The following is a 20,242-nucleotide window of genomic DNA, read 5'->3' on the forward strand; positions in this document are numbered from 1 at the left end:
TAAGTAGGGATTCAAAATTGTCCTAGGAGGAAGAATGTGGTGTACGAATCACATCCTTCTTTCTGGTGTTGTTATGATTGACTGAGTCTGAGGTCAACAAACTTTGCACAAACACATGTATACTCTGTCTGGTGTTGCATGGGCTCTAAAATCCCTACATTTACCCTGTAATCTGCATGGCCTGGCCTAACCACTGTGCTGCACTTCCTTTACCCCCCGCCCCCCCCCCCCAATTGAGCAGTAACAGACTGTCCCCTGACAGACTGCAAAAACTAACTACATAACAGGTATCATGTTAGGAAATATTGTCTGTCAATAAAGTTAGTTGATGTGTGGTTTAAAATAGAAAAGTAAAAACAAAGCTTTTAGAATAATCACTGTGATGTTAATTGTATGGCTCCAACTCAAGTCTAGGTTTTGCAGTTCAAGTGTTTGCAGGGAGCCACCTGCTGGTGTGATGTGGGAATTACAAGACAAATTGTGTGAAATACTCCTTGATTCACTCATCACTTCTCTGATGGCTGGTACAATCACCAAAGAGCAGCTGTGCAGCAGTGTTTGTTTTCATTTACATCTTTATGTTTCACATCACATTACAATTTGAAGGATAAGGCTGGCGTTATTATGTTTTTACCTACTGTCAACAAATATCATGAAAAGACCAAAAAGTTCATCTAGCCCTGTCTGTGGTACGCATTCCCAAGCCTATTTGCTTCTACTCAAGAAGTAACGCTCTAGAAACAGGTCACAAATAAATAGATTTATTATTTGTCTAAGGGCTAAGTCATTTCCTAAATCATGGGTTTTTAAGTTGTGGACTATTTTCTAGTGGATGAATTAAATGGTATCTTAGTATAATAGTGTGTGTATATATAGTGGTTTTAATAGTTTCTGGAACAAAGGAGCTTTGGATAGAAAGACACAAGGATTAATTCATTGTTGGTTTTGTTTTTTTCATGTGATTTATTGACATTAAAAGAAAATCACCAGCCTTTTTTTAACATTTGCCATGTTTCCATCCAAATTTTGCTCACATATTAAATGAAATTTCAGATAATCTGCAAAATAAAAGGCAAATGAATTTGCAATTCTGTCCACTACAGTTACATGAATATTGGGAGTAAAAGCTGATGGTGCTAATCCCTCAGTCGGGAGTCATTAAATCATCCCTGAAGAAGAGGTTGCAACAAGACGACGTAATTAAAAGAATGTCAGTCAAACTTCTAAATTAAAAGAAAGACAAAATAGATTACATTACAAGTTACATACTATCATCATAACCAATGGGAAATTGATTTATAGCAGTTTTGTTGTTGTGTGTAATTTTGAGTTATATTTTATGTTAATTTTAAGTTATCTGTGTAATACTTTAAGTTGCTCCCTGTTATGTATGTTTTTGTGCTTGTGTCTCTCTCTCTCCTCTGTTTTTTGTTATTCATTCGTTGATGTTGTTGCGTTTGGGCAGTTTACCGAGTAACAGGTGTGTGTTTCAGGAATGTGTTGGGCATCATCACAAAGAAGAATATATTAGAGCATCTGGAGGAGCTCAAGCAGCACACGGAGCCCTTGGTGACTAGCCCCCGCCCCTTTACACATGTGACTCCTCCCCCCACTTTCGCACCTGTCTCTTACAGCTGGAACACACCGCACGCGTAAGCGTCGCATATAGCAGCGCAGCTATTTTTATTTCGCCGCCCATGTTATCACATTTGTCTGGCCACACTGGGCGCATGGCATCCAAGTAGGCCTGCGCGCTGCAGCAATATTTTTGGTGATACGATAGCGCATGTGTCAAGCCAGGAAGGTAACCACACAGGAAGACCACAGTGCAGGCAGATATTTTATCATAATAAACACATTTCGGGTGGGTTCGGACACAAACACACACACACACACACACACACACACACAATACAATTACCACAGTTTCCCCACTCATCCGGTCTCTTTCAGAGAGGGAGAGGGAGGGACAGACGTGAACGGCGCATAGGAATTTGAGCCCAGTTTGAATGGCCAGGCGCACGTATCTAGGCAACACTTGCACGTGCGATGTGTTCCAGCTGTTAGGCTCTGTCTCTTAAAAGGGCTGCATGAAACTTGGTGTGAAAAACTGTTGACAGTTCCCAGCTAAACATTAAGCCTTCCTTTTTTTTCTTCTTTAACTTACTGTTGGCACTTCACCTCTCATCTGTAGATAGACTTCCATCTTCATGGCTGGTAGCAGTTGTCGTTTTGGAGTCATTGTATCTAGAAGTGCTTTCTTGTGTTTTTCTGGGTCCTGCAATGTTGGACCTCTATGGGAACTGTCACCTACATCACTTGAGAGCCCCTTTCAGACATGTGCTTAATTACAAAAATAGGCCGGCAATTTAACATGTTGATGTTAGTTATTTTTACTGTAAAAGTTGTAACCTGTCCGTAAAATTTCTCAGCTAAGCTGAATTGAATGCCGTCAATAAAGGCTAAATGCTCACCATAAATTAACTTACAGAGATTTTAAATGTCTTGTTCCACACTCAAGGTACACTGTAAATACAAGAATCCAAATAATCATCTTATACTTTAAACTTTGATGTTACACTTTTAAGCTAATGTGGATAAAAGACCTAAGAGTGCAATTGACAAAATCATAGAAGCTACTGAGCTCGCATGCCAACACATGCAGATGAAGCTCCAAACAAAAGCAAGTAAGTAAAACCTTGAGTTGCGATAGTTTTGTCAAACTACCATTGTCCAAGTCAAGATTTAAATGAAATATGTTTAGTGAGCCATGAAACACTGTGACTGAGACAGTTTTAATAGGTTGTAGAGAACTTCTAGTGTCAAATCAGTGTTTAAAAAAACTTTAGTCTTTGATATTTCTTCCTCTTGTGGTTAAAGAGAGACTACAGTCGAAAAAGTTTACACACCGACCATTAAACCATTAATTACTTAGGACACATTTTAATTAACAATCTTTCAAAATAAGTTTTAAAATAGACCACTTTTCTTCCTTCATATCATTACGGTAGCCCTTATGGGCCATTTATGTAAATGAGGTCTAATTAAAGCTCTAATAAAGTCAATCAGTTTTGAAGTTGTGAAGTGACACAGCCACAAATTTTGAAATTATTTCCACACATTTTAACAAGCTCAACATCCTCATTTGATCTTTCACTATATACATATCAAAAAGCTATTAGTTTAACAGATAGATGAAACCAGCACTGCTAACCGTCAGCATGTCTGAAAAGGGCTCTGTAGATTCTCCGAGTCAGTGTAGCTTCAATCAAACTGCAATTATTCCTTCTGCAGCTCTGCTTAGTGTTAGTGTGTCAGTTGCATCGTGCATACATCTTGTTTTTTTCTGATTTATAGTAACTACATAGCTTAGATGTGTTTTGATATCGTTTCCGGTTATATGCTGCATAATTGCGATTCAACAGTAGATCCATTTCTCAGCATGTCTGCAGTCATGTAACCATGATGCCTGATGTGTGTTTCCCATCTTCCTCTCCTAACAGTTGTTTGTCATTTCATTTTGAGGATTAACCCACTTTTAATTTTCAACCTTCATTAACGACTGCTTTTTGTTCTTCTTTTTTGTTTTGTTTTTGATACCCCTCCCGACCCTACCGTTTCGCCCTGGGTCTCCACAGATTGACGGCATCTGAACCATCGCCTTAACAACAACTTGGCGAGTAGCTAGCCGCCTCGAGAGAGCAGACCACCTTTGTTTCAATACTTGTTAGAGGGTGGTGTTTAGTTCAAAGTAGGGAGGGCGCAAGAGCTCTCTAGTGCTGATTCATTCCCATATTTCCCTCATTCTGTAGTGCTAGTGAGCGCTGTGGTGCAGTGACGTTGTTGTGTTGCTAGATGCTGGTAGTCACCAGGCTAGTTAGCGTGTGGTGATGAAATTACTTTAGTACGTAATTACTAATCCCAAGCTTTAACCTGCCGATGTTTCCTCTTAGCCAGCTGTGTCCGGTTCTCTTCAAAAGAGTTAACCAATTTATGTTTTAAACAAAAGTATCTCTCTCTATGCTTTCAATACACTGAGTCTTTATACCCTCAGCAGTAAATGGATTACACAAATAAAGTACTGGAGAGAGAGGAAAAGAGAATAAACCAAAGAGTAATACAAAATATATTATTGCAAAATATATAAAAGGATTAAAAAAACAATACAATAAATAAATAAATACAAGAATTACTGTAGATACAGAAACTACATGACGTTTAATAGGGGTGGGAATCACCTGATACAATATTATCAGGATACTTATGCCACAATACACTCTTATTGCGATTTTAAACATATTGCAATATTCTGCGATATATTGTAATTTGCAACCTTTTTTACAACTTCAAATTTTTCCCAATTTCAAATTATGTCCCCAAAAGGAAACTCTGTCAACATCTGTTTTATCTAAAAAGATCCATTTCTCTGTCTGTTCATATCACTTCAATATTATTGCTGCAAAACGGGATTGTCAAGCAGACAAACTGACCGACAAACGCATATAATAAAAGATCGATACTTTGCTTCTGTGTATTGATTCAGAATTGCCACTTAAAATATTGCAATACTATGCTGTATCGATTTTTTTTTTTTTTTTTTCTTTTTTCACCCCTAACGTTTACCTAGAAGTACCTTTCTTAGACACAGACGATGTGGCACGATGTGACGGTGTTGTATATATATTTTGTCAATTATTATTTTGTCTTTTTAGGGGAGTCACTGATCTAAAATAACCAATATTCTAGAGGAGATATTTTACATTTTTATATCACATTCTCACTTGGGGCTATACTAAAAAACGCCAATACAAACACTCTTAACCAACGTATACTGAATTCAGTCGTTAGTACCTGTTTTCTGATGGTTGCTGAGGCATGTGACTTTTTCTTACCTGTAACACTGCTGACCTTTCTTCACCTGGATCAAATACATTGAACAGCTCTGGACACTGCTGGCTTACAGGGAACATTGCCCCCCCCCCCACCCCCACCTGAACTTTATTGCACTCTAATCTGTATTTGGTATCCCTGGCATCTATGACTTTTTTTTGTTCATTTCACTGGTTTTAAAATGAACGAGGCAGTTGTAGATTTCAGCAGCTCTTTAGGGGAAACCCAGGTCTGATCTGTGTTTGATGGTAGCTGTAGTTCTAATCCCACTTATCACTCCTCTCACTCAGACCTGGGTTCAAATGTTTGTTTTCACTCATTTTTGGTGCACTTTATTTGCCTGTTTATGGTTCAAATGAAGCTTAACCTCTCACTAACAACACTTGAACTCCCAGAGTCCAAATGACCGTATTACAAACAAACCTCTGCTTTTTTGGACCCAGCTCTGCAGCAGATGGACAGCTTCTCCTCGCTGCTATCAGCTGTTTGGGCTTCCGATCCTTCCCTTCACTTGACCTCAGACTACTTTCACAGCTGAATTCAAGAGCGCAAATATCATGTTGTCATCTGGCGAATCAAAGCAGTTTTACATTTACCCTTAGCCTGCGATGTGCTCCTGAATCAGCAGGAGTAACCTTCACTAACCAAATGTTTAGAGACGGTCGATCAGGTAAATGTGCACCATAGTAGAGAGAAGGAGGAGCCAGCGCTGTCACATGAGTCAGAAGTTCTATCATCACTATGGAAGTCTTAATTGTCTAATCATGCCCATTTCTACTGGTTTTATATACATCTTAACTTTAAAAAGGAAGAAAATAGAATAAAGACAACACAGAGTGAAGAACACAGTCTTAGGGTATAGTGTGTGTGTGTGTGTGTGTGTGTGTGTGTGTGTGTGTGTGTGTGTGTATATTATATATATATATATATATATATATATATATATATATATATATATATATATATATATATATATATATATATATATAGCACAAATTCAACAAGGCAACGCAAAGTGCTTTATAGAAAATAAAAGAGCAATTCAAATCAAAACTTTTTTGAAAATAAAGGTAAAATAGAGTAAGTTGGGTGTCAAATACAAGAATAAAAGTTGCAGTGTAAGAAATGAACTGATACTTGATTTGTTAAAAGGCAGCGTCATGCATGAAATCTGTAGTTTAAATCAGCAGATAATTGATGGACATTTTTGGCACATCTAATTCATTATTTGATTAAGTGTGTGTGTGGGTGGGTGTGTGTGTGTGTGCGCGCATCCACCCTTTTAAATGATTTCTGACTTGTGTGACAGTCCCCTTGTCTCCTCCTTCTCAGAGGTTCTAACTCTTTTCCATATCCTGTTCACTACTTCCTGTCTCCTTGTAGGATCCAGTTTTTCCTTCTCACCAGCTTTTTGGACCGATAACATAAAACGGCGCGGGCAGTGTCTGAAATGACACCCTCCTCTCTGGTAGAGGGTGCTGTTTCAGACCTGCTTTCATCCCTTTTTTCCTCTGGTTACACACTCCCTCTTTTCTTCCTGCTGACTTTTGCTTCCTCAGGGACTAGTGTTTTTGTTGGCTTTTTAATCAATGTCCAGAAAGGTATTTTAGGATTCTAATAAACCTAAATAGAATCCAATTAAAATCATGTGCTTTTGTCTTTAATGACTTTCTTGTTATTTGAACACAACTTGCCAACAAACACATGATGTTGTTTTCTCTCCTTCACTCCAAACCAGCAGCATCTCCTCACTTCTTTTAACCTTTTCTTCTCTCCCTTTCCTCCCTCTTCCTTTGTCTCCCTCTGCAGGCGGCTTCTTGGTATTATCACAAAAAAAGATATCCTTCGTCACATGGCTCAAATGGCAAACCTAGATCCCGAGTCCATCATGTTCAACTGATCCGATCCTTCCAGGACGGCCGGGGGGGAGGGGGAGACGACAGCGAGGAGGAGGTGCACCTCCTGGACGGCTCCAATCTCTGACATTTGGACCTCGTTTTTTAGTTTTTAGTTTCCAGCTGTAGAACCCTAACCTCGCAGACTGACTGTGGTTCCCAGAGACTTGGCGGCCATGAGAGGGAAAAGACACGATAAACGACTTTGTTATTCTGGCTTCTGTGGACATGGAGGTCACGGGTTGAAGACACTCACAAGTGAAGTACAAAATCCCCCAAACGCCCACTTTTGCATTGCAGTCACCTCAAACATGCATGCTCTCTCTTCGCGTACACATAACCTGTAAAGATTTACCCCTTTGCACTCTTCATGTGCCTCACCCTTGTCCTGTCTCCGCTGAGGTCGTGGTAGACGTTGCCTGGCAGTGGACCGAGGTCAGAATGATCCGCTGATGAGGGACGCGATGAGTGACCTTAAACCTCCAGGCTCTGTTTAAATTACTCACTTTCCTCCCCCACTGCACACACACCTGACCTGTCTGTCCTCCAGATTTTGTGTGTGTCCCTGTGTGTGTCCGTGTGTGTGTCAGTGTGGCCGTCCCCGTCCTAGCGGCACTACATTCCAGTCAGGTTACCATAGGAACAGAGGATGTGCACCTGCAAAAAGCCAGGATCACATTTTGGTCTAAATGAGGTGTGTGTGGGAGAGAGGCATAGATGGGAACTGTATTTTAAGAACTTTCCGATGGAAGTGAGTGTTTTCTTTTCTTAACCAGCTTTAGCTGTGTGTGTGCGCGTCACAGGTCGAGTGTGTCTGGAAAGGAAAACAATAAGAAAGCGTCCATGTTGAGTTCTTCTGTGTACTGTTACAGGACACAAAATATATAAAATTTCCTTTTCCTTCGCAAACTATTACTCTTGCCACTTTTAGACTTTTGATCTTGCTATAATCAATTAGGTTTTTACAACTTAAATTAAAACAAAACTGTGAATCTGCACTGTTTCAAGTGATGGGTTAGTGTGTGATTGGAGATGGATGGTGTTAATGCTACATGGTAACTTCTTGTTTTCTTTTTAGGAAATCTGTCCACCTCTTTGGATAATTGGATATTTTCAAACAAACTATTTTTTCCGTATATTACATTTCCATTAATTTATCAGAGGAAAAATTAAAGTTAAACACGCCGTACATCTTTGAAAGCAGCGACCTAATGTGCTCAACAAAAACCTAATTGTCCACCTGGAAATGACAAATAAGCTAAAGAGATTTTCACATTGTCCACATCACTTTGATTAAATAGTATTTCCAACAGTTGATAGTGTGTGCCAGATGTTTAAAGGTTGAGGCGTCTAAACAGTTGAGATGTTGATATTTTGACACTTTAACATGATTTAAAATGACAAATACAGGAAACCAAAACCAGTACAAAAAAGGTCACTAAAGAACTAACAATTGTTGGATTTTTTTATTTTTATTACTCAAGGCCAAGTTTGGTTAAATAACGCAAGTTAGTGTCTCTAAAGTGCTTGTTTTGTCCTCCCACCAGTCCAAAACACAAACATATTGGAGTCATAATGATACAAAACAGAGTAAAGCTATAAATCCTCACATTTTAGGATCCCGGGCCAGCAAATATCTGCTTAATAATACTTTTGCTGCACAAACCCACCAGCACAACATACGATAGACCACTGATTCCAGTACTAAAGTCAACCTTTTCATTTCAAGCCGGAAATAAGTTAATTCTATGTGAAAAATGTCCCAGTTTCCCCCCCTCCCTCCCTTTACTTCTCATGTCATATCCTGTCATTCAACTCACGACCCACGTGAAGAACCACTGCTGTTAGCCACACACGCATGTACACATCTGCACGCTGCTTTTAGTGATAGCAGGTTGTGCTCAATCTTACTTGTCCAGTTTTGCTACATCTGTAGAAGTAACACCTGCTACTCCCACCTGCCTTTCCCTTTTTGTCCTTGGAACATGTAACGTGTTGTGATCCTTTCAAGTGAAAACGATAAAGGGAAATGAAGTGATGGAAAGATTCAAGGGGGGACAAACGGTAGCACTTTACTTGTAGAGTGGCGTGTGCGTGTGCGTGTGCGTGTGCGTGTGCGTGTGCGTGTGCGTGTGCGTGTGTGTGTGTGTGTGTGTGTGTGAGAGGAAGGTCGGGTTCATCCCATATACTTGTTTCCGTTGCAGCACTTGCTGTGTCAAAAGGCAGCAGAGCGTCGTCTTTGTTAACCAGTGGTGTTGCCTAACATTGTATTTCATACTGATCTCAATGTTTTCTTTTTTTAATTTATGGTTAGTGTCGATAGAGTTGTGCATTATGAAGAATTTTACGTATGATTACATTGATTGTTTGATTGTACATTTAAGACAAAATATGTAAAGATTAAATTTTGTTTTAAATTAAAAGAAACAAAAAGATTCAAGTTACACAGGGCGGTGGTCGTGGTGCTTATTTGGGTTTTTTTTCTGACATTTTCTCCACAGCTTGATTTCACTTTGGATTCTCTGACCTTTAGAAATTATAATTTCTTTGTTTTGTTTTTCTTTTGCCAAAGAAATTTCTACTCAAGGCCCATTTGCTTGCTTGTTTGGCACTTCTAACCAGATTTTGCAGTCTTCATTAACAAATAAAGTTTACTGCTGTTTCTGAGGTCAAGAATAAAACGTTGAGCTAAAAATGTAAGCCACACATGGATGAGGAGTCTTAAATGTCCAATGATAACTGACTTTGTGATCAAAAGCTCCAGAAAAAGCAATTAAGGGGACCTTTTGTGCTGTGCATATTGTGCTGACTGCTGTTTTAAGGACTGTCAACTCTGTTTTCAAATGTTAAATTGGTTTTAACAGCAATCACCTGCACAGAAACTGCCTTAAAAAAATAGCAAAATCATCAATTAAGGAAACATTTGATCAAAAGAAAAAATAAACATGATTCAGAGTCTGACAAGTTTTGATCAAATCAAAAAGCCTTTATCTTCCTAACTGGTTATTGGTTTACAGTTTAAAATCCAGTTTTAAAGGAAATTCTTCACTTTAAGTAAGAGCAGTCTTTGACAAAGAGCTTTACTGCAGGGCTTCTGTGTCATAAGGTTTCACATTCTGTATTCATGACCACAGTACATCACACTAGGTGGTTTTCTTCTTGTTTTTAAGTCTATTCACTCTGTCTGCATCCCCATAACGCGTTAACAGTGGCTTTACTGTTGGCACCCAGGGGTGGGAGTGGATTAGGAGAGGTTTTGGACCGAGTCCGGGGAAAGTGATAGGAGCCTCACATTTCCCTAACATAGACTAGCCTTTGTGAAAAAATCCACTTCGTTTTCCGAGTTTAAAAGTAGCTCCGAGACATGACAGTGGCTGAGTGGCTGAGAGTTGGACTGTTCCATGTCCTCTCCTGGTGCCGTTCCAGAACATCAATCATTCATGGCTCAGTCTGAACCTGAGACTTCTGTTTTTTTTCACATGCCGGCTTCAGTAAGCCTCCACTGCTTCTGCTTTTGTTAAAGAAAAGCAAATAGGATTCCCACACGTGATTCCATATTAAATTCACACATTAACAATCTTTGATATAGTTAAAGAGGTTTAGGAAAGAATCTTTGTTATTCTAATGGAATTACTATCAACAACAGGGTGTATGTGGTATAGTGGAAATGTCAGTGTACACTTGGTATCACAGAAATTATAGTGCCAGGTGTGTCTTTTAAAGCAGACATTTCCCCTGCATGTCTAAAGTCAGAGTGTAACATTCTCAAAGATAATTAAGTCCATTTTACTCTTTTTTTTCTCTCAAGCAAACTGCTTCATTCTGCGAGACAGATGGTTGTAGGTTTCCAGTTCTGTCAGCAGATCCATTTCCTCCTTCTCACCTTTATCACATCAGAAGACAAGCTTGTAACCATGGCTCCATGCCCAATGACAACGGTGAACCTAGGTGAGCCAAGTGAGCTGTAGGCTACAACTTAAGTCATGTTTTTTTTAAAGCCTATATTTATTTACATTTTGGCAAATTGGCACCACTATAAGTATCTGAGCTATTAGTAGTTTTGTTTGGATGTACAGACAGCTATCACAGAATTACTTTGATACTTAAGAAAACTTAAAAACATGATTCTCAAGCAAATTCTGCAGTTATGAGTCCAGGGTTCATGCGCATTTTAACCAATACTTTTCCACGACTATGAATTCCTGAAAATCTTAGATTTTTATTCTCATTGTATAATGTCAACTGTGTTAACGTTTATCCTCAGAGGGTTAACAATAAAATGAATGACAATGTATGTGGTTCACAGGTTTGTAAAAAAACAAACATTCCATGACTTTTCCAAAATTTACCGGGTCTTTTTATTTTTCCAAAACCTTTCCAGGCCTGGAATTTGCGTTTTTTAAATTCCATAACATTTCCAGATTTTTTCAGAACGTATGAACCCTGTGAGTAGTTTTCTGATTTAACAGACATTTGTGAACAAAGGTTTAAAAAGTCATTTGTGTGAGACTGACGAATGAAGACAAAAACTAAACCAACCAAACTGTGATAACAATGGTTTTTTTTACACTTCTATTTTATTTCACTACAAAAAAAGCCATCTCAAGAGCACCAGCAAAAGCCGAAGAGCATCCAGTTCATCTCCGCCACAGACTGGACTGTTAGCCAAGCAAAAGAAGAAAGAAAAGAGTTATTTGAGTCCCACTGTCCACTCTCTCTCACATGCAGCAGAAATGCAACTGTACTGTAAAGCCTTTGCAGAAGCAAGACATTGCTTAGAACAGGTCAGAAATTAAACAAAAATTCTTAAACAGTACATGGCGGAGGAAAAAAAGCTACTCTTCTCTACTGAGGAGACATTTTTATAGAATAGAAACTAAAAAAATGTTTCTACAGCTTAAACTAGCTGATTAACAAAATTACACCACAATGGGTAATAATACTCTAATAACATAATACTTAAATATTTCAAAAGAAACAAACACTCTAACCAGAGGTGTGTGACCCAATCAGGTAATTACTATACACACATTTTCAGGATTTAACTATCTTGTTGTTTTTTTTGTCGAAATACAGGAGGCTGTACAATCATGAAATGTTGACCAAACTTATTTTTCCAGTCCAGCATGCATCTCTAGGTGAGCAGGACGTCGTACAACAGCAGCAGACCAGCTGTAACAGTAGCTGGATGTGAATCTTGAGCAGATAAAGGAAGCTTAGCTTTCATGGTTTGAGAAACTGCATGAAGAGCAGCTAGAGGCAGATTTCTGGAATCTTGAAAACCCCAAGCACTTATCCCCCACCCCTGTGAGTACCCTATTTCTTTAAATAATAGTATGAGCTATAAAAATCTCAACATTTCATCACCTTACAATCACTGCTTATAACATTAATATTATTGATTACCCCTGCTGTGTACAATCAAGCATGAAAGTCTAGAGTGACTCTCATGATTTCCTGATGAAAACCTCATGATTTATTGTCAGAATAAAGGTTTCAAGAGATTGTCCCTCCAGAAAAGATAAATAAAAAATGTGATTGTTTCACTCCAAAATGGGAAATTAAAAATGTTGACCTCTTCTGGTTTTCAAGTGGAAATGCATAGCAGGATAATTTATTGTTTCTCTGGGGTTGGTCACACGTGGCTCTCATAAAACACCTGGCAGGGAGGGGTATTGTTTGCGGCTGTCGCTTCGGGTGCAGCCTGGTCGGTGTCCTGCTCTGCCTCGACCTCGGCCTCGGCCTCGGCCTCGGCCTCAGGCTGCTCCTCGGGCTCAAGAGAAGCGAGTGGTGGGGGAGAGGAGGGGGAAGGTGAGGAGGGTGTGGCCTCCGGCTGAGGTGGCTCTTCAATGCTGCAGTAACCCTCGATGGCGAGCTGTGGGTGGACCGACACCTGGATGGCGATGTGCTGTGGCTGCTCGTGAACGGAGGAGTTCTCTGAGTCAGCTGCGGGGGATTCGCTGCGCTCCCTCTCCTGCCCTTGCTGTCTCTCGCGCTCCCTCTCCTGCAGGATGGAGAAGATGTCTCTTGGCCCAATGGCCCTGCTCACTGTGTCGCGACATCCCTCGGGCGCTTGTCTGACAAAGGTGTGCCTCATCTCCTCCACGCCCACCACCTCCAGGATCTCCTCCATGAAGGTGCGGCAATTCATAATAAGCGGCGGCAGCGGAATGCTGCGAGCCAGTTCCTCGATGTACCGCGCAAACTCCATGGTCTTGAACTGCGTCACCTTGGCCAACTCAAGCGTCTTGGCCGAGGTGATGATGGGAATCCGCTTGGCTATCTCAAAGGCCTTCTGCAGCTTTTCGGCGCCCTCGGTGCGGAAGAATTCATTGATGGCTTTCTCGGTCTTCTTCAGGTGGCTGCTCATCATGCAGAGGCGTGTGATGTTCAGGGCCATAATGATGGTGAAGGTGACCAGACAAACCACCATGTAGTAAACGCCCATGTCACCGTTGGTGAAGATCACTCGCAGCGTCACTGTGCAGTTGGAACTGCCGTGCACGTTGGACGCCATGCAGGTGTACTTTCCACGGTCTGCAAACTCAATGCTGGTGATGTTTAAGACACCAGTGTCCAGCAGCCACCACTTATCACCTGCAGAAAGAATCGGAGAAAGTCATGATATATTAAGCCCTGCGTAACAAAAACTATGGTTCATAACAACTTGGGATCTTTTGTTTTCGTAGCTCTTTATCTTGTTTAAGTGTATCTGACTTTTTTACTAATAGACGTATTTTTTGCAAATGTTCCACATTCTGAGATCTCACAGAGATCTCATGATAATGAGACTCGTGATCTCATGACAATGATTGCATTCACTTGGTGAATGCAATCATTGTCATTATTATCATTACTATAACTGATAGCCAATGCTATAACAAATAAACTTGATTTGTATGAAACCTTTACCTACAGGTTTTAACCTGCTACTCTTTGACAAATTCTCAAAGCAGTACAAATAATACAGCCATTACTTATGGTAACATGTTGTGAAAAATTGGACTTTGCTTATGTACCTGCTTTTAAAATAAATAAAAAACCTCACTACATAACCCACTAAATATGAGGTTGGCCTACTAACTCTCTTTGAGGTCAAAGTTTCAACCCTGAAAATCAAAAACCGTAAACCCTCCTCTGCACTGTTTATGCAGCTGATGTTTGCTGCTTTCTAAGAGGAACTTGCTCACTCAGATCTGCTTATGTTGCAGTGTTCTTATTTTTTTTTATGGAGTCTGACAGCTCAACAGAACACATTTTTTTCAATGAAAAAATCAAGTGCCGTTAAACCAAGCAGTCCTCCAAAACTGCAGCGTGCACTGTGACCTCATGTATGAGCCGTCATCTGTGCTCATCTCAGCCTTTGGCTCTAAAATGTAAAGCCACACTATGTTCTGTCTGTGCCATGTTAGTGCAAGCTGTATATCAGACTGGGAGTTTAAACAGGAGAGAACCAGTGACCTTCATATTCCTGCCATGCCTTCAATATTTAAACAGGTGGCGCGGCTGCTCTGTGTGAGGTTTGAATAATCAAAACAGGAAAGTTCTATTTACATGTTGGGGTTAAGTTTAACACGCGTTACCACATGATTTAAAGGGTCAGTACTCTCAAATTAAAAAAAATAACAATTTTCCACTGTTGCAATTTTATCTAATGTTAAAGCGCACTAGAACGTTTAAACAGAGGCTGTTGCAAAGTGATCTATTAGAGCGTCTGGATCACATTTGTGCTTTATAGTTGAATGTATACGTTAGTTTTAATATCTTCAAATGTACCAATCCAAGCAGGACTCCATGTACATGTTTATATCTGTGTGTGACGCCTGGCTGTAGTATGTTTGGTGAAGATCACTTATTTGCTTTGGTTATCAGTTCTTATCAAAGTAACAAGGTAAATATCTTGACTGATAAACTGATCGACCTACATGGTGATGCCTTCGTGTAGTTCAAAGGAATGGATTAACATTTTGGAAAATCCGCTTGTTTGCTTACTGGTGGGAGTTACATAAGTAGGTTGATGCCACTCTCATGCCTGACTGTTACATATAAAGCTAAGGGATCAAGAGGGCAACAGATGGTTATCGATGCATTTTAACCATGACAATAATTTCGATAATTTATTCCTGTTGATAGGCCTACTTTCTCCTTAAAAACATTCATGTGACTTTGACCGGGAAAAGTCAGCCGCATGGAAAGCATAATGGAGGATAACTCAAACACCAAGTCTGAGTCGACTGAGCAACTTGTCCCCCAAAAAACCTGCAGTGTCAATTATCTGGAAACATTTTCGTTTCGGAAAAGATGATTTAGAACAACGTGATTACTTATTGTTAATTTATCCTTATCAAGGTTAAATGTGCAATTAATCGGGATTTAGCTTTTAGGTCATATCCTGCAGCCCAGCAGATGGTTAGCCTAGCTTAGCACAAAGACTGGAAACAGCCTGCTGGCACTTCCTAATGGTGGCAACTGTTTAGAGCCAAGAAATAGTCAAAACAGACACAAAACCCCAGTAAAAATGCAAATAGTTGTTTTTACACTTTGGTTTATGTATGAAGTAAACAAACAAGATATCATGTGTTAATTAGTAAGCTTTAGAGGGGCTGGTATGTTATCGTAAAACAGAGCCAGTGTAGCAGTTTCTACTTGTTTTCAGTCTTTAAGCTAAGCTAAGCTAACAGGGCTGTTGACTGTTCTGCCAACTGTTATTAGTGTTTTCTAACTTTGGTTGAAAACAGCTTCTAAAAAAACTGTATACTGTAAGGTTTGTGCTTTGTCCTGAACTGGCCCTTAAGGACGACTCTCATTGAAGCATTTATCCCCAAGCAGTGACATTTGAGTGAAATGACCTGCAACTCCTCCTCAACTACCTGCTGTCTTTACTGTGTGGGAGTAAAGATGGACAAATATCACAAAAGGTGCCTGTAAATCTGTAGTCTGGAAGAGAGCATAAAATCATTGCTGCTGTCTTCTCCACTGCTAGCACGATCAATTTCCCCCACTGGTATCCTCAGGAGGAAAGGTCAGGAAATGTAGCCTGGCCGACAACAGCGTCCCGCCCATCCACCTATTCATGTGAGAGGAAGATTTCTAATTTTACCTCCACCACCAGATCATGTAATGCGATTGATGTGCTTACCAATACTACAAGCAAGTTTGGAGGGAAAGAAGAAAAAGAAGCAGCATGAGTAATAGACAAACATCTGCAGAAGAAACAAGCAAGGTTGGTAAAACTGCTCTGTTAGTAACCCATGTTTATTACTGAGTAAGTACTGCCTGCTGGGGCGACAGTCAAGCCCTTCCTAATTATATTCCTGTGTGAAGCCCAGGGGGAGAAGCTCTGTAATGGTACAGACGCAGCTCTGGGTTTGTGGGTCATAATAACAATGCTGCCTCTCGTCTCCGATGGCAGGTTTCAACAGGCTAGCTCTGGAGAAGCATTAAAATAACTCCTTGCTTTGCATTCCTTCTCTTAGGTTAATCACAATATTCAAACACGAGTGGTGGAGGCTCGGATTGAATGAAAATCAGTAGTGAAAACTTTCTGAATTTTTTTTCCTGAACCTAATTGGCAAACACCTCCAATCACAGCAGGGAAATAATCACTGTTCCCTGACAAAATGTGCAATAATTGAGCTAAATTCCCCTTCTTCAGGAACTGAAGGCCTGACTTCTGAACATGAGGACTAAAGATTTAGAAAGAAACGTCTAGGTCATATCGAACTAGAACCAAGACTAAAATCATCATTGTACACAAGGTCTTCTGTTCCTGTCTTGTCTTTTCGCTCTTCCCTTTTTCTTGTTAAACAGTGTTAACCAACATTATCATCCAAAATCCAAATGTCCTTGAATATACTAAATAATTATATCTTTATTTTGGTGTAACTGTAAAGCCGTCACACACAAGTATCCAGATGGAGACTCAACCAGTAGGTAAGTTGATTTCCTGTTCTTTGACTGAAGCTCTAATATTTCACTTCACTTCTCCTTGGCCCTAAAAGACACAGGTGATGCCTAAACACTTGCTCTGATTGGTGCTCTGTGTACCTGAGATGATGTGCACTGACACACAGATTGCAACTATTGTTTTCGATGTAAGACACTGGCTGTGGATTTCTGTGCATCAGAGCATCCGGAAACGTTACTGTCCTATTTCCCAGTGGGAAGCAGCAATGTTTTCCACATTTATGCGGGTATCCTTGGTACTGTTACCTGTGTACTACTTTACAATACAGTAATACCAATGGCGTCCAACTCTAAATAAAATATCTGTTGATTGGGGTGGGTGATATGTAATGTGATATATATAGAAACTGCTCAACTGCTTTATGGCAATGTCAGACTTTCATTTTAGTATGATTTATGCATCAATATGATGACTTCTTTATTTACCAATAATTTGTATTCACTGGATTAGTCAGAAACAGAATTGTGTAGATTGTGTTGATATGATTATTCATTAATTTTCTAAATCGATTTTCTAGAAAATGTACAGTATTACAGTAAATATACTTAATAACATAGTGATTTACAAAATGAAGGATCTGAGTGGCGTACCACATCTGTGACACCGTTTCCAGGGTGGAAAGCCTGTAGCGTGCATGTTGGCATGTACTGTGTACTACTGTAACTATCTAACTCCCTACAATTTATAAATGCACCTAAATGTCTATTTCTTAACTTTCAAAGGCTTGTTCATAATAAATAATAAATGTAACACTGTTTTGTATTCACTTCTTATGAAATTATCATTAAGTGACAGGCAGTGCTGGTGACAAAGAGAACAGGAAGCCAGGTTTAAAGTAACAGTACGGTCTGTCTCACCATTCATCTCTGTGTCCAGACGGTCTCCATGGGAGTTGAACCATTGAACACTGGGGAAAGGCTCTCCGGTGACATTGCAATCAATCAGCGCGCTTTTCCCCTCACGAGCAATTATCTGGCCCACTTTTGTGAACACAACCGGGACAAATCCGCTATCTGTCACATTGCCGGGTTCTGTATGGTTTCCATCTGTGTCCAGAGATAAGGCCCCATTGGTGTGAGAGGCGATAAGGAACACCAGGACCAAAATAACGTATCCAGTGGCCCAGTGCATTTTCTGGAACTGTCGGTGTGTCACCCAAGGGGAAGGAGACTCAGTCATTCCTTCTGGGTCTCCATCCACCAGGCTGGCTATCTCTTGATAGTAGAAGGCAATTTGGAATCCAGTTCTGTGACTTAAAACTCACTAGAAGACAAGAAAGTGACGTGTTAATCAGACACAGTGCAGGTGCAGGATAAAACTTACTGTGTCTGTTCAGCTGGAACAAACTGATAAGGAAGCTGTTTTATCACTAGTCCTGAAAGGACTACAGGACTGCACCTAATATTTAAGACTATCTTCATTATTATTAATCTGCCCCTCACAATTTCCAAGAGGCCAAGGTGAAGTCTCTCAAATTGCTTGTTTTGTTCAACTGACATTCCAAAATCCCAAGATATTACATTTACAATTATATTCAACAGAGGAGTAAATCCCCACATTTGAGAAGATAGAACCAGCTTGTAAAATGACCTATACTATTGACTGTAAAAATAGTTTTCGATTTATTGTCATTTCATCTTTTAATCCCTAGTTAAATAAATCCATCGATATTTAGTTTTTTCCCCTGCAAGGTTATTTTATTGATTACTGATTTTGTTAATTACTAAGCAAAACTACCAAACATCTGCTGGTTTCATAAATGCCTTAAGTTCCTTGCCATTTTCCGTGTTTTATTATTAAAACGATGAACAATTCCTTTGTCTTGCAGCACTAACTAAAACAACTTATATTTGAAGCAAAATAAGTCCTAGCGCACACTAAAATCGTTGGCAAATAGCCCTGAAGCATTTTACTAACATATTGGTCATGTTCAGTTATTCAAATCTAACGTTAGCTATTGCTGTACGTGTCACAGCTAAAAGCAGTTGCATACTATAGAAATACAATATATGTATGTGTGTGTGTGTATGTATCAATACCTTACACTGAAACAGATCATTTGTAACGTTATTATCTGTGTTAAAACAGTACACATTAATGTAATAACAAAGCCCCGCTACAACATACCGGAGCGGCGTGTGGGCTCCGTCTATTTGCTATGTCAAATCCTTGCCAGTGCCACACATACAGCCCCCGAAGATGGCATCGGACCGAGCGCGTTTGCAGGTTGCAAAACGCGAGGCGCACTGCGCTGCTTTGACATTGTTGAAGACGTTCCAATCAGACCAACTAGATCTTTTGTGATTCTTGCTAGACAACTATCGAATCACCTGTACTCAGCCAACCGTTATTTTTTGCTTTAATTTTAAATGGCGTCATTCGTTTTTCCGATCGCTGAAGTTTTTCAACTCGATGCGGCCGGTTCAGGACGCTCCGGCAAAAAAAAACGCGAGGCGTTCAGCAACGAAAAAGCAGCGAGAAAAACGCTTCGCTCTCATTGGAAGCAACAATAAGCAAGCGGATAATACGCGCTCTTCCAGGTCGTGAATGCAATAGTTAATTGTATGTCATATGCGAGACTGATTTCAAGATTTCGTCGCCTTAAACGGTGCCGTTCAAACGCTAAACACCACAAAACAAGGGCGTGGGACATGGCTATGTGCTGGACGGTTGTTTTACATCACGAGACCCTTCCAGAGCTGTGCCACTGCAATCATCAAATAAGCGGTTGTGAGGTAGCTCTTTCATATTCACACAACGATAGATAATTTAACGTGCTACAATTAACAATAAATATTACCGCAGAAAATGGTCGAAATCATCAGTAGAGAGCGTATGAATGTAGCTAGCGGTAAGCCGAGAAATGCAGTAACGTCTCCGCAAAGCAATCCCAAACGGCAACCTCAGCGTCGACGTCAGCAGCTTAAACGTTCACTAAACCCATTTTAATGTTATTGTTCCCAGTTGATAAATAAAACTTTCATACTCACATATTGGTATGTCGCTGTAAACGTTTAGTGGGAAACACCAGAGTCGATGATATGTCGTTAGCTGTTTCACCGCATCTCCATCATCCTCCGTCCACCGCGTACGCTAGTCGCCCGCTATGTCGACCAAGTGACGTTAGCGTTGCTTCAGGATAACCTGGGTGACAACATCGCTGTTTCTTGCTATTGCCAGAGCAGGTGAGGCAATAACGTTAAGAAGACATTGATTTGAAATTCTTAAACAATAATAAAATAGGTCAATTCGGAATAGTTAGTTAACATGTAATACATTAATTTTGATGTTGTTGTCACAGGCTCCCTATCACTGCTATTTCCTTGCCCATGTTTAAAGATGCAGTAATTTTGGCCACTCAGGGGCAGCAGAACAAGCTAGAAACAATGCTGACACACACATGAAACACAATAATGCTTCTGTAATTATAAGTCCAATATTAACTATCTTTTTAGTTATGTTTTGGTCTTAGCCAAGTCCTGGGGATGTC

The 20,242-nt window shown here is 40.0% G+C and overlaps 2 protein-coding genes and 1 long non-coding RNA gene across 11 annotated transcripts in view; 1 reads left to right on the plus strand and 2 right to left on the minus strand.

The window, feature by feature from the left end:
- clcn3 (chloride channel 3) overlaps positions 1–9,229 on the plus strand; it is a 36,307-nt gene extending 27,078 nt beyond the window's left edge. For 4 of the 8 annotated variants that reach the window (XM_034856336.1, XM_034856338.1, XM_034856341.1 and 1 more), the window contains 2 exons: positions 1,494–1,569; positions 6,700–9,229. In XM_034856336.1, the coding sequence (XP_034712227.1) occupies positions 1,494–1,569; positions 6,700–6,873 (250 nt within the window). In that variant the 3' untranslated portion in view covers positions 6,874–9,229. Of the gene's footprint in view, positions 1–1,493; positions 1,570–3,638; positions 3,677–6,699 lie in introns of all 8 variants that reach the window. The other 4 variants (XM_034856340.1, XM_034856343.1, XM_034856339.1 and 1 more) reach the window with 3 other exon arrangements.
- A 2,673-nt stretch (positions 9,230–11,902) lies between these two features.
- Positions 11,903–18,173, minus strand: LOC117934588. Its single transcript, XR_004654512.1, has 2 exons — positions 18,123–18,173; positions 11,903–12,059 (listed from the first exon to the last, which is right to left on the minus strand). It is a non-coding gene; the product is annotated as an uncharacterized LOC117934588 (long non-coding RNA).
- Positions 11,903–19,996, minus strand: mfap3l (microfibril associated protein 3 like). 2 transcript variants are annotated; one of them, XM_034856348.1, is made up of 3 exons: positions 19,743–19,996; positions 17,610–18,004; positions 11,903–13,382 (listed from the first exon to the last, which is right to left on the minus strand). In XM_034856348.1, the coding sequence occupies exons 2-3, from the start codon at positions 17,929–17,931 to the stop codon at positions 12,421–12,423; spliced, it is 1,284 nt and encodes a 427-aa protein (XP_034712239.1). In that variant the 5' UTR covers positions 17,932–18,004; positions 19,743–19,996; the 3' UTR covers positions 11,903–12,420. The 2 variants fall into 2 exon arrangements, with proteins under 2 accessions (XP_034712239.1, XP_034712238.1); XM_034856347.1 differs by having other exon boundaries at positions 17,610–18,015; positions 19,743–19,861.
- Between the last annotated feature and the right edge of the window lie 246 nt (positions 19,997–20,242).

This window comes from Etheostoma cragini, chromosome 19, assembly GCF_013103735.1.
Source record: "Etheostoma cragini isolate CJK2018 chromosome 19, CSU_Ecrag_1.0, whole genome shotgun sequence".
Lineage (NCBI taxonomy): Eukaryota > Metazoa > Chordata > Actinopteri > Perciformes > Percidae > Etheostoma > Etheostoma cragini.

Coding starts and splice junctions, on each gene's coding strand:
- mfap3l (XM_034856348.1), bottom strand. CDS start 17,931: ATGACTGAGTCTCCTTCCCCTTGGGTGACACACCGACAGTTCCAGAAA. Junction 13,383..17,609: donor TCTGGACACAGAGATGAATG/GTGAGACAGACC, acceptor TTCTTTCTGCAG/GTGATAAGTGGTGGCTGCTG.